We start from the raw sequence: 15,133 nt of genomic DNA on the forward strand, positions 1-15,133 counted from the left end.
GCAGCTAAAGATGGAGAAACAAGTCAGGCAAAACAAGACTTGTAGTTCATTGTGGGTCTGATCATCAGCTTTTTATAGCAAAACTCAAACTTAAACTGAAGAAAGTAGCCTCTTTTCCAAAATTGTATTGATGGTTGTTTAGAGGCTTTCCCCTTTCCTGTCACTAATACAAATTCAATAAATTTACCCCAAAGAGCATAAACAATATTTGAACTAATTTCCCCTTTTTTCATCTTAAGTTCAGTAGTCAATTTATCACTTAATGCAATGTTCCATACTTTATTATACTATTCTTCTGATTTAATATTATTTTTATCTGAATCCATTTACACTCCCACCACATATGACAATACATGCCAATTTCTTCATCACATTTCCAACAAGCCTTAGAATAGTCTGAATTTATTATATTCAATTTCACCTGAGTCATCTACCACCTTAAACTAATTTAATTTTTCCCTTTATTCTTACCAACATTAATCTTAAAACTCTCATCCTCCAAATTTTTATCCAATCCTCTGTTTTAATTTCTGTCTTTAAATCATTTTCCCAAATTGATTTCAAACCTTCTGTTTCTGTCTCTTTTTCCTCTTGTTCCAAAATTAGGTTATAAATTCTACTTACTACTCCCTTCATCAAAGCATCTTTCTGCATGTCTTCATGTGATGATATAAATTGTTTGTACTTAGTACATTCTCTACATTTGCCATTAGTTTTCAGCCATTCATTTGTCCAACTATCCAATTGCATATAATTGCCTGTATACCAAAATATTTTATTAGTTTAAAGTTCAACTATAATCTGATGCATTTTAATCATCCAATCCTTTAATCTGGCAACTTTTTTATCCTTAAACAAAATCAGCTAAACCCTTCGAGTTTTGTATTGAAACTATTGCTCCAAAGGGTCCCATGGGTATGGGAGTGCACTGTGGTTTAGAGTATAATAATATGTATTTTGTATTATTGTATTTGTTTTTGTTTCAGAAATTTTAAAATAAATAAATAAACTGAAGAAAGTAAGAGAAACCACTGGGCTAGTCAGGTATAATCTAAACCAAATCCCTTATGAATACACAGTGGAAGTGAAGAACAGATTTAAGGAAGTCAATTTGGTGGACAGAGTGCCTGAAGAGCTATGGATGGAGGCTCGTAACATTGTCCAGGAGGCAGCAACAAAAACCATCCCAACTAAAAAGAAATGCAAGAAATCAAAGTGGCTGTCCAACAAGGCCTTACAAATAGCAGAGAAGAGAAGGGAAACGAAATGCAAGGGAGATAGGGAAAGTTACAGAAAATTGAATGCAGACTTCCAAAGAATAGCAAGGAGAGAAAATAGGGCCTTCTTAAATTAACAGTGCAAAAAATAGAGGAAAAGAATAGAATGGGGAAAAACCAGAGATCTGTTCAAGAAAACTGGAGATATTAAAGGAACATTTTGTGAAAAGATGGACATGATAAAGGACAAAAATGGTAGGGACCTAACAGAAACAGAATACATCAAGAAGAGGTGGCAAGAATATATAGAGGAATTATACCAGGAAGATCTGGATGTCCTGGACAACCCAGATAGTATGGCTGCTGACCTTGAGCCAGACATCCTGCAGAGTGAAGTCAAGTGGGCCATAGAAAGCATGGCTAACAATAAGGCCAGTGGAGGTGATGGCATACCAGTGGAACTATTTAAAATTTTGAAAGATGATGCTGTTAAGGTGCTACATTCAAAATGCCAGCAAGTTTGGAAAACTGAATAGTGGCCAGTGGACTGGAAAAGTTCAGTCTACATCCAGTCCCAAAGAAGGGCAGTGCCAAAGAATGCTCCAACTACCGTACAATTGCACTCATTTCCCACGCTAGCAAGGTTATGCTCAAAATCCTCCAAGGTAGGCTTCAGCAGTATGTGGACCAAGAACTCCCAGAAGTACAAGCTGGATATCGAAGGCGCAGAAGATCTAGAGACCAAATTGCTAAAATGCGCTGGATTATGGAGAAAGCCAGAGAGTTCCAGAAAAACATCTACTTCTCCTTCATTGACTACGCAAAAGCCTTTGATTGTGTGGACCACAGCAAACAATGCAAGTACTTAACAAAATGGTAGTGCCTGACCACCTTATCTACCTCCTGAGAAACCTATATGTGGGACAGGAAGCAACAGTTAGAACTAGATATGGAACAACTGATTGGTTCAAAATTGGGAAAGGAGTACGACAAATCTGTATATTGTCCCCCTGCTTATTTAACTTATAAGCAGAATACATCATTCAAAAGGCTGGAGGAATCCCAAACCAGAGTTAAGATTGCTGGATGAAATATGAACAACCCCAGATATGCAGATGATACCACTCTGATGGCAGAAAGTGAGTAGGAATTAAAGAACCTCTTAATGAAGGTGAAAGAGGAGAGGACAAAAATTGGTCTGAAGCTCAACATCAGAAAACTAAGATCATGGCCACTGGTCCCATCACCTCCTGGCAAATAGAAGAGGAATATATGGAGGCAGTGACAGATTTGACTTTCTTGGGCTCCATGATTACTGCTGATGGGGACAACAGCCACAAAATTAAAAGATTCCTTGTTTTGGGGAGGAAAACAATCACAAACCTAGAGAGCATCTTAAAAAGCAGAAACATCACCTTGCTGACAAAGATCCGAATAGTCAGAGCTATGGTTTTTCCAGTAGATATGTATGGAAGTGAAAGCTGGACCATAAAGAAGGCTGACTGGTGAAGAATGGATGCTTTTCAATTGTGGACTGCAAGGAGATCAAACCTATCTGTTCTGAAGGAAATCAACCCTGAGTGCTCACTGGAAGGACAGATCCTGAAGCTGAGGCTCCAATACTTTGGAGAAGTCTCCCTGGAAAAGACCCTGATGTTGGGAAAGTATGAAGGCAAGGGAGTAGGAGATGACAGAGGGTGAGATGGTTGGACAGTGTCTTCGAAGCTACCAACATGAATTTGACCGAACTCCAGGAGGCAGTGGAAGACAAGAGGGCCTGGCATGCTCTGGTCCATGGGGTCATGAAGAGTTGGATACGACATAACGACTAAACAACAACACACCATATATGGCATGTAAATGCATACAGTATACGAACGTGATAATTATTAAATACAAATAGCTATTATGCTTTGGGGAGGGACACAGACATTCTCAGTCCCTGAAGAATGTAATTCTTCTCGGTTTATTGCTTGCAAAAATGACACACTGTGCATAATTTCTTAATTTGGACAGGGTTTGTTTTTGTTTTTTGAGAAAGATCTAGTTACAGCTGCAGCTCTAAACCCACCAAAGCAGCACATTGCTATTATAGTCAAAGTTTTAAAAAGTAACACTTTACTTTTCTGATTCCCAAAGTAACTGTGTTAGTGATGTTTTTTAAAAGTCTGAATATTGTAAATGATTTGCTTGTAGTACAAAATACTCTTTGCTGACTCGCAACAAGTTAGCTAAGAGTATTTTGTACTACAAGCAAATCATTTACCTGACCTTGCAAGTTGAGCTACCTTAGAAACACTACCTTGAGGTCATTGGCAGAAAGCTAGGATCTCAGTGAAACTAATTGAAAGTAGTTATTTATATATTATTAATTATATACTGCAAAGAAACAGCAGCAGTATCAAAATGCAACAAAACTTCATCAAGCTGCATTAACAGAAGTATGGTGTCCAAATCCCATAAGGTACTAGTTCCCTCTATTTGGCACTGGTTAGGCCTCATCTTTAGTACTGTGTCCAGTTCTGGACACCACAGTTGACGAAGGAAGCCAACAAATTGGAACAAGCTCAGAGGAGGGCAGCAAGGCTGGAAACCAAGCCTTATGAGGAAAGTCTGAAACTTTATGACTGAAAGAACTGTACATGTTTGGCCTTGAGAAAAGAAGACTTAGAGGAGATACGATAGCACTTTTCAGACACTGGAAAGGCTGTCATTCAGAGGAGGGTCTGGATCTCTGCTCAATCATTGCTGAATGCAGGTCAGTCATTGCTGAGTGCAGGACTTGCAACAATGGACTCAAATTATGGGAAGTCAGATTTCTGTTGAATATCAGGAAAAATGTCTTAACTGTTAGAGCAGTATGGCAGTGGATTGCTGCCTTGTCCTTCATGGATTGCTGCCTTGTCGTGGCGAAGGGGCTTTAGTAACTCAGAGAAGCTATGGGCTATGCCGTGCAGGGACACCCAAGACGGACAGGACATAGTGGAGAGTTCCGACTAAACGCAATCCACCTGGAGTAGGAAATGGCAAGCCACTCCAGTATCTTTGCCAAGAACGCCCCATGATCAGAAACAAAAGGCTAAAAGATATGACGCTGGAAGATGGGCCCCTCAGGTCGGAAGGCGTACAACATGCTACTGGGGAAGAGTGGAGGACAAGTACAAGTAGCTCCAGAGCTAATGAAGTGGTTGGGCCAAAGCCGAAAGGACGCTCAGCTGTGGACGTGCCTGGAAGTGAAAGGAAAGTCCAATGCTGTAATGAAAAATACTGCATAGGAACCTGGAATGTAAGATCTATGAACCTTGGGAAGCTGGAGGTGGTCAAACAGGAGATGGCAAGAATAAACATCGACATCCTGGGCATCAGTGAACTAAAATGGACAGGAATGGGCGAATTCAGCTCAGATGATTATCATATCTACTATTGTGGACAAGAATCCCGTAGAAGGAATGGAGTAGCCCTCATAGTCAACAAAAGAGTGGGAAAAGCTGTAATGGGATACAATCTCAAAAATGATAGAATGATGTCAATACGAATCCAAGGCAGACCATTCAACATCACAATAATCCAAGTTTATGCACCAACCAGCATTGCTGAGGAGACTGAAATTGAACAATTCTATGAAGATTTACAACACCTTCTAGAACTGACACCAAAGAAAGATGTTCTTCTCATTCTAGGGGACTGGAATGCTAAAGTAGGGAGCCAAGAGATAAAAGGAACAACAGGGAAGTTTGGCCTTGGAGTTCAGAACGAAGCAGGACAAAGGCTAATAGAGTTTTGTCAAGAGAATAAGCTGGTCATCACAAACACTCTTTTCCAACAACACAAGAGGCGACTCTATACATGGAAATCACCAGATGAGCAATATCGAAATCAGATTGATTATATTCTCTGCAGCCAAAGATGGAGAAGCTCTATACAGTCAGCAAAAACAAGACCTGGAGCTGACTGCGGTTCTGATCATCAGCTTCTCATAGCAAAATTCAAGCTTAGACTGAAGAGAGTAGGAAAAACCACCGGGCCACTCAGGTATAATCTAAACCAAATCCCTTATGAATACACAGTGGAAGTAAAGAACAGATTTAAGGAACTAGATTTGGTGGACAGAGTGCCTGAAGAACTTTGGATAGAGGCTCGTAACATTGTCCAGGAGGCAGCAACGAAAACCATCCCAAAGAAAAGGAAATGCAAGAAAGCAAAGTGGCTGTCCAACGAGGCCTTAGAAATAGCAGAGAGGAGAAGGGAAGCAAAATGCAAGGGAGATAGAGAAAGTTACAGAAAATTGAATGCAGACTTCCAAAGAATAGCAAGGAGAGACAAGAGGGCCTTCTTAAATGAACAATGCAAAGAAATAGAGGAAGATAACAGAAAAGGAAAGACCAGAGATCTGTTCAGGAAAATTGGAGATATTAGAGGAACATTTTGCGCAAAGATGAACATGATAAAAGACAAAAATGGGAGGGACCTAACAGAAGCAGAAGACGTCAATAAGAGGTGGCAAGAATACACAGAGGAATTATATCAGAAAGATTTGGATATCCCGTACAACCCAGACAATGTAGTTGCTGACCTTGAGCCAGACATCCTGGAGAGCGAAGTCAAGTGGGCCTTAGAAAGCCTGGCTAACAACAAGGCCAGTGGAGGTGATGGCATTCCAGTTGAACTATTTAAAATCTTGAAAGATGATGCTGTTAACGTGCTACATTCAATATGCCAGCAAGTTTGGAAAACTCAACAGTGGCCAGAGGATTGGAAAAGATCAGTCTACATCCCAATCCCAAAGAAAGGCAGTGCCAAAGAATGCTCCAACTACCGTACAATTGCACTCATTTCACACGCTAGCAAGGTTATGCTCAAAATCCTGCAAGGTAGGCTTCAGCAGTATGTGGACCGAGAACTCCCAGAAGTACAAGCTGGATTCCGAAGAGGCAGAGGAACTCGAGACCAAATTGCTAACTTGCGCTGGATTATGGAGAAAGCCAGAGAGTTCCAGAAAAATATCTACTTCTGCTTCATTGACTATGCGAAAGCCTTTGACTGTGTGGACCACAGCAAACTATGGCAAGTTCTTAAAGAAATGGTAGTGCCTGACCACCTTATCCATCTCCTGAGAAACCTATATGTGGGACAGGAAGCAACAGTTAGAACTGATCATGGAACAACTGAGTGGTTCAAAATTGGGAAAGGAGTACAGCAAGGCTGTATATTGTCCCCCAGTTTATTTAACTTATATGCAGAATACATCATGCGGAAGGCTGGACTGGAAGAAACCGAAGCCGGAATTAAGATTGCCGGAAGAAATATCAACAACCTCCGATATGCAGATGATACCACTCTGATGGCAGAAAGTGAGGAGGAATTAAAGAACCTTGTAATGAGAGTGAAAGAGGAAAGTGCAAAAAACGGTCTGAAACTCAACATCAAAAAAACTAAGATCATGGCCACTGGTCCCATCACCTCCTGGGAAATAGAAGGGGAAGATATGGAGGCAGTGTCACATTTTATCTTCCTGGGCTCCATGATCACTGCAGATGGAGACAGCAGCCCTGAAATTAAAAGACGCCTTCTTCTTGGGAGGAAAGCGATGACAAATCTTGACAGCATCTTGAAAACCAGAGACATCACCTTGCCAACAAAAGTCCGAATAGTCAAAGCTATGGTTTTTCCTGTCGTGATGTATGGAAGTGAGAGCTGGACCATAAAGAAAGCAGACCGCCGAAGAATTGATGCCTTTGAATTGTGGTGCTGGAGGAGGCTCTTGAGAATCCCCTGGACTGCAAGGAGAACAAACCTATCAGTTCTAAAGGAAATCAACCCTGAGTGCTCACTGGAAGGACAGATCCTGAAGCTGAGGCTCCAGTACTTTGGCCATCTCATGAGAAGAAAAGAGTCATTGGAAAAAACCTTGATGTTAGGAAGGTGTGATGGCAAGAGGAGAAGGGGACGACCGAGGATGAGATGGCTGGACAGTGTCTGCGAAGCAACCAACATGAACCTGACACAACTCCGGGAGGCAGTAGAAGACAGGAGGGCCTGGCGTGCTCTGGTCCATGGGGTCACGAAGAGTCGGACACGACTAAACGACTAAACACATGATTCTACGGTTCATCTAAAAAAAAGGGATCATCTTTAGAACAGCACAGTGCTCTTTAGAGTATGGCATATCCTTTCCAGCATCTCCTACATCTGAAATATAGAAAGTGTTTTCTGCCAGTAAACAACACTCTTTCGAGAAGAATGCCTCTCTGACATTCTGGCTCTGGAGCCTCAAAAGCAGGAGGGCAAAGAGGAAGAGAAAAGTTTGTCCAATGCCTGAAGGCATTCCAACTCAATTTCTAAGGGGGAAAATGTACAGTATTACCTAGCCTTGAGAGAGCAATGTGCCGAGAAAGAATATTAACCATATACACCCAGACTGCTCAATGTCAGAATAATCACATTTGTATGTTAAGCAGCCCGCTTAAGCTTTTGCTTGTTTGTTTTTTATGAAGACAATAAATATTTCCCCTTGAAACTGTAGTTTCGTGATTAATATATATTTCAGGGAGTGAATTCATCTTCACCTCCAACCATTTCTGTTCACAAAAAAATAGGCTTTTTCAAGTACTCGCTGTGATCCTCCTCACTGATCTGCAGTCAGATAATATTTTAGAGATTTCTGAATGTCCCTGTGTTGTTGTTTTTTCTGAGAGCCCATTATTTTAACAGAAGAAAATGTAGCAACCAATTGACTTTGAAAAATGGAAGGAAATCTTATGCAAGCTTGTGTGTTGATATAACTTATGTAAATTGTATTGCTATTGTAGAATTTTTGAGATTGCCATTGCAATTCATAAAGGAAAGCTCCTCTGCCTGGTGAAAGAGCCTTGTGGCACAGTGGTTAAACTGTAGTAGTATAGTCGAAACTCTGCTCACAGTGTTCAATCCCAGTGGATTCTGGCAGCTGACTCAAGGTTGACTCAGCCTTCCATCCTTCTGAGGTCAGTAAAATTACTAGCCTACTCACTGGGGGTGGCAGCAATGTATAGGCTGCATAATTAAAACTCATATACAGTTCAGAGAGTGCTTTAAGTGTTATGGGGTAATATATGAGCAGCACACTTTGCTTTGCTGTTTTGCTTTGTTGAAGCTAATTTTACCTCTCTTCACCAGTACAGCTTCTTCAGGTTTTAACAGTTGTATAGAGCTAGCCTATGTAGTATTAGTCAAACTGCAGGGTCTCAGAGCACCACCAAAATAAGGGACTGGATTACCACTTCTGAGTACAGTAGGACCCCCACATCTGCAGGGAATCGATTCTACAATCTACCATGCATGCCTGAAACTGTGGATATGAGGGAACCCTAAACAATAGTGCCTCGCTTAACGGGCACCCTGTTTAAGGACGAATCCGCATAGCGACTTTTTTTGTGATCGCTTTTGCGATCGCATTGCGATGGTTTAGATAGGAAAAAATCACTTTGCGATGATCAGTACCCTGTTTCGCATACCGATCATTGCATAGCGATGATTTTCCAACAGCTGATCGGCGGGTCCAAAATGGCCACCGAAAAAAAATGGCTGCCCTCTGTGCTTTTGCCCGGATTCCTCGCTTACCAGGCAGCGAAAATGGCAGCCGTATGGAGGATTTTCATTTTAAGGTGAGTTTTAAGCCCATAGGAACACATTGAAGGGGTTTCAATGCATTCCTATGGGCTTTTTAAAACCGCACAGCAACGAAATCGCTTTGCGGCGATTTTTGCTGCACGGATTATCGTCGCTATGTGGGGCACCACTGTATACAACGTACAAGGGGGCAGGACAGAGGGCACAAAGGGGCATACTTGCATATAGGGCTGCAGCAGACTGCAGATAAGTGAAACTGTGTGTCGATCCTGTGGGCACGGAGGCCTTGCTATACTTTATAGGAAGTTCATAGGAAGCACATAGAAAATCCTGGCAAGGGTTGTCATAAGTCTGAAATGACTTGATGGTATATGATTAATTTTTCTTAAAAAAGCATTTCAGCGGGTGCCACTTGCATAACACATTCCTCTTCTGAAATTCCTTTTTCTTCAAAGCTATTAAAAATGAAGAAGCCTGCTCTCTTTGTACATCCTGCCATTTTGCTGAGATTCTGGTCTATAACCCAATTGTCCCAGAGAAGACCTGTCTAAGAATTCAAGGTTTTTCTAGAGTAATTGCATAGTGTTGTTTGGAATCCTGTTTTTTGAATGTTCCCTCATCCTCTGCTATTTGTAACTGTAAAGATCAAAATCAGTTTGTCTTGCATGAGTCTTTAGTTCTCGAAGCTGTAGTACTATTACTTCCATTGTCTGAGAATAATAAAAGATTACATTCCAGCAATACAAACATGAAGACCTCTAGGTGGTATCATGCAGGAGCAAAAACACAAGTGCTTTCAGCCAGATGGAATTACAGATGATTTTTAAGCAAAAGTGGGCTCTTCTTTGCACTTCAGCTATTGATTCTACAAAAGACACCCTCTATCAAGTCCCCTCTCCCTGTAGGATCATCATTGGTCCTTAAGGCAAGGAGAGGGAGAGAGAATGGAAGTTGCTTATTTTCTCTTGGGTTGTTTTCAGTCAATCATCATTTTAGACTACTTTAGTATGTGGAACGGATTGCTTTGGAGGGTGCATGTCTCGTGTCCTGTTCTCCACCAAACATGGGAGGAGGAAGGAAGAAAGGAAGAACAAAAGGCAAACGGGAGAAGGCTGAGGAACATTTTTAAAAGAAGAAGCCAAGTAGCAGTGCTCTGCCTGTCCCATAGAGTTCCGTTCTGTGCCAAAAGGGAACAAAGCGAAGCTGTGTGAGTGTAGAGTAGAGAGTAGAGAACAAGCTTAAGGGATGAATGAAGTGTATAGCCAAGAGACAGTTTTAAGAATATTGTTATGAGTCAGAGAGAGAATGAGGCTTCAGTCATGCCAGCCAAATGTCCCCCTGTGGTTACACAACTTTTAATCTCGTTCCTGTCATGCTTTGCAGTCATGTGGCATTTATTCCAGGATATGCATTGCAATATGCTTTTGGGCTACTGAATAATTTCCTTCCAATTCAATAAGCACCTAGAACTTCTTGTCAAGACTGCTTGAAATAAGTTAACCGACACATTGATACAAACGCCACAGAAAAAAATGTTAAAATTAAAAACATTTTAAAATGACGTGCATGGTGACTGTAGTTCAAAAAAGGTTGCAATAAGATCATTCACACACACAGCAAGGCAACATTTTTTAGAAAAGACCTGCAACGAAAAAAGTGGAAGCTTCTGGTCAAGTGAGAAATGATCTGCAGTTAACACAGTTGCCAGGTAACCAATTCGCTAATGGCTGTGCATCATGTGACAGCAAATTTATGATATGAACTCAGTAGGGGATAGGAAGGCAACATTTGACTGGTGTGACCACAGCCTGAGAGAGTGTTGTGGGGTGCAGTGAGAAAAGCAGAACTGAGGGGTGGGGTAGGAAGCTTGAGGTGATTTTTGTCAAATGTTTTCTGCAACAAGCATACCAATGATCTCCTGCCCAGATATATTGAAAGTATAAAAATCATCATCCAAATGATTTGAGTTGCAGTCTGAGGTATGAATGTTCTTAAAGCTTAGGGGTCTTATCTCTCCTTCTGATGGGATGTGATGCTTGTTGTATGTGCTCCAACACCACTAGGTGGTACAGTAGAGAAAGCTCGTTTTTTTAACAGGGACATGTGGTTTTTCATTTCATGTGAAAATAGGCTAGGTTCTGTATTAATCATATCTCGGATGCTTGGTTGAACAGGAAGAGTGTAGGAACCTGAGGAATACAGCATCAGTTGTTGAACTAGTTATTTTATGTTCATAATAAATGTATAGTTAGCAAAAAGGAGAGAACGGATTAAAAGGAGATGAATTTGTCAATGCACTACTTTGTTGAGATGAATGTGATTCATTAAGGTTGTGTGAATTAGCCAATTATTCTGTACTTAAAATGTTGCAGCCACAAGAACGGTGCATAATTTCTGTTTTTCCTCCTTAAGGCTAGGCCTGTTCAGTACAGGAAGAGTTGGGAACTTCAGGAGAAATTGAAAATACCCAATCTTTCCTTAGGCATTGGCCAGCACTTTCTCTCTGGTCAAAGAGGTTGTCTACAGGTTTTCCAGCCCATTTTCACTATACACAGTATGTGACAAAACTTTACTTCAGTGTGTGAAGTACTAGGAGACAGAAAATATGTGCATAAACTCAGAGAGGAACTAATATGTTTATAATTTCTTCCGCAGAGCTGTTCCCCACATGTTGCAAGTAGAAAGTAGCAAGTGGTCTTTCCTCAGCTATATATCTTGCCTTTATAATGCTTTGTTTTGTGATTGATTGTTGGAAGGTTAACATGTTTGTTTGCAAGTCTAATTGTTAATGCATGGGTCTTTGAAGAAATCCTGTTGTTGGAAGGAAAATTAAATTGCTTAAGGTTTAATGTGATCCTCAAAAAGGAGGAATAAGAAGGTGTCGTGGATAACAGAAACAACCAGAAATGGATGAGTGGAAAAGGAGAACCAAGACACTTGTTCACTGAGAAACATTTTCAACCTGAGATTTACCAAGGGTGTGACATAGCTGAGAGAGATCTGTACTCTGTTGGCAGAGAGGAGAAGAAACCTATGGGCCACAGATAGTTAAAAAAAGAGGGTGTGAATTATGAGACTGCAAACTATTCCACTGAAACAATTAAAAGAAAATGTTTCTGAGTCATAGAGTGGAGATAGTATTTTGGATGGAAGAAAGAAAAGGAAGACTTAAGGGAAGGGTAATTCAGGAAGACCTGCAAGAGACTAGATGGAGAAAGATAAAAGGGGAACCAATGAAGTCTGTGAGTAAGTCTATACTTACCAAAATATGTGCTGTACTGTGTGTGACAATAAGACTGACTAATTAACTGATATAGTATGATACTGAGGATATGCAGTTGATTTTTAAAACTAACTGTTTAAAATATTTACATCCAACTTTCAAAAAATTCTATCCCAACTTTCCATTTCAGCATTCAAGGTACGAATGCATGTGTTGCCTTCCAAAGGCATTTAGCTTTTATTAATATTCCAATCAAATGCTTCCAATGACACTCATAGAGTTCCTTCCTCCTTTTTTGAAGCTGGAGAAATTTGATGTTCATACCAGGGGAAGGAAAATATAGCAGAGCAGTGGTCCCCAACCTTGGGCCTCCAGATGTTCTTGGACTGCAACTCCCAGAAGCCTTCACCACCACCTCTGCTGGTCAAGATTTCTGGGAGATGAAGTCCAAGAACATCTGGGGGCCCAAGGTTGGGGAACACTGCCGTAGAGGATGTCCTCAGGCAGCCAGCAGAGCAATTTTCCCATGAGTTACTGGGATTGCAAATCGCATCACTCCTCACAGGAAGCTCACACAATCTTCATCCTTCCCACTGTGGTGCAGAATAAGGAGAGGGGTTCAACCTGCTGATCAAGAGTCATTGGCTTGTGTTTCTGATTAAATGGGAGAACATGGCTGAGCTGCAGATGTCGCGGGTGGGAATGGGATTGGGAACACAGAAGCTCCTAGTAGCAAAACCATGATAGCTGTGTGGGCACAAAACAAATCTGCCTCCATACCGAGGTGATACATTTACAGACCAAAACAAAAGGTAGAAGGATCATGCAGAGGCAGACAAAAATCTACAAGCTTTCAAAAGTATATGCTCTTCATCAGGCAAGATGTTAAAATAAGGGTGGGGAGGCAGTGAAAAAGGGGAAAGACTGATTTCATGTCCTTGTTGGCTACATATTGTTTCAGGATGTAATGGGAGAGGGATACTGCAGACAAAATGCCCCATCTGGTAATATGCAGGTGTAGGTGTCATCCAGTCTAGCCCATTACAAACTGGAAAGTTAGAAACTTTAAATCCCTCATATCATTACCCCACAGTGTCAAAGCTTCACCCATCTTATCTGGGCACATGGGCTTCTTGGTCAGAGCCACCATCTGGTCTTTATGTACTCTACTTAATCTTAAACAATGAGTTAGATTGTGTTTTTTTTTAAAAGTGAATGTAGCCAAATTACACAGATCTACCTGTTTTTGCTTGATAGTGTTCAGTCTTTGGGAGTATAATTGTCTCCCGCCTTGGTTAATCAAACTGCCAAGCTGTTAAATTAGGTATCCGCAAAGTCACAAATGAAACAGCGGTAGACAGGTTGGCATGAAACAAATTCTAAACTCCAAACTGAGTTGCTATGGCCAGATCAGGTTCCCTTGTTCTTCTGAGTTGTTGCTGAGTTTTGATGTGGGATTCATTTGTAAAGTTCAGGAGCACTTAAAGACTTTTTAAATGTGTGTGTGTTTTTGTTTGTTTCTTTTTGTTTCTTTGTTTCTTTGCTTGCTTGGTTCATGCAATACAATGCAAGGGTGGCACTTCCCATGTACAGAACCTGGCCACTCTAGGAGTTAAGTGTGATATTATCCTCCAGTTCATCTGAGGGGAGTACTTTATTTAGAAGGATGCAGAACATGGAAAAGCCATGTGGCACACAGATCTCTATTTTTCTACCAGATAGAGACTACCAAAGAAATAACAATGAACAACTGAGGTCACGCTGCTTTTGCTGCCACTCACAGCCCATGCTGCTTGATATGGATAGCCTGTTCTATGGTGGAGCTCATAGTTAAGTTGCTCAAGTTTGGGTGCTCACTTGAAAATTCATTGTACCTTTTCACCTGTGCAAGTAGGTAGTTTGGTGGGTTGGTTGGTTGGTTGGTTGGTTGGTTGGTTGGTTGGTTGGTTGGTTGGTTGGTTGGTTATTTATTTATTTATTTATTTACTTACTTACTTACTTACTTACTTACTTACTTACTTACTTTTAATGTAAATGGTACTGTATGTATTTTGATCATTTCATATAGAAAGGGAAATCTTTTGTAAGGTTCACAGGAAAGTTAATGATGATGAGGGGAAATAAGGTCCTGGATTTTCTTTTTTTCCTGCAAAATAAATGGGCCCTTGATGAGCAGCTGGCAATTATGGCTTAGAAGACAAGGCATTAAACAACAATGAGCAAAATATAAAGGGGCCTAGAATTTCAATCAGGTATATCTGGTGTGTGTTTGTGTGTGTTATGTTTTCCTTAGTAATACCTGTAATACGTATATTTTTGTTTAGTTTGCTTTTCCATCTTCCCTTGCAAATTAAGCATTTGCCTTAGGTTTCCTAATAGTAGCCTAGAAGTTGAATGTTGTAATCATATTGAAAATAATAATTAAATAATATTTGAAACAATTGGCATACTGTCCCTGATGTTGCTAAATATAAATTTCTGCATGCCTAATCTTTAGAGGGAAGTAACTCTGCCATAGAAATGATAACTTGCATAGTCTTCATTTTATAAAATAATCCTCTTTAAGCAGCTGATTTTCTTTTAATTATGTTAATCCTTATTAAGAGACTATAATTCTGCTGGTAATGCACAGGAAAGCTGCATCGTAGACAAATGCATAAAAGAGCTTGCAGCTAGCATTAAAGTGGAAATATTATGCAAATACATGACAGTACAGTGCTTTCTTTGCCTTCATAATCTTTATTTATTTGAACAGAATCAAACTGCATATTAATCTGTTCATACCTGCTTCTTTTTTAGGTCCTGAAAAAATTGAATTCAAATGTCCTCTGAATCATGTTAAATGCATTGGCACAAACAGATGTATTCACCTGTCTAAACTCTGCAATGGCGTGTATGACTGTCCTGATGGATATGATGAAGGCGTACATTGTAGGGGTAAGTGAATTTTAAAGATTAGGGGATGCCTATAACCAACATTCCCTCTAATTTTCAGCCCTGCTGGGTGGGGCTCTGCCCCATGTGCATGCCTTTGCTCCCTACATGACTCCCCCGCTGTGCAGGTTTCCATCAGAACCGGAACCAA

The 15,133-nt window shown here is 40.6% G+C and overlaps 1 protein-coding gene across 5 annotated transcripts in view; it reads left to right on the forward strand.

The window, feature by feature from the left end:
- LRP1B (LDL receptor related protein 1B) overlaps window positions 1-15,133 on the forward strand; it is a 1,166,776-nt gene that overhangs the window by 483,462 nt on the left and 668,181 nt on the right. For all 5 annotated transcript variants that reach the window (XM_072983887.2, XM_078376975.1, XM_078376977.1 and 2 more), the window contains exon 3: window positions 14,848-14,985. In XM_072983887.2, the coding sequence (XP_072839988.2) occupies window positions 14,848-14,985 (138 nt within the window). The remainder of the gene's footprint in view (window positions 1-14,847; window positions 14,986-15,133) is intronic.

Source organism: Pogona vitticeps, chromosome 1 (assembly GCF_051106095.1).
Source record: "Pogona vitticeps strain Pit_001003342236 chromosome 1, PviZW2.1, whole genome shotgun sequence".
In the NCBI taxonomy this organism is placed as follows: Eukaryota; Metazoa; Chordata; class Lepidosauria; order Squamata; family Agamidae; genus Pogona; species Pogona vitticeps.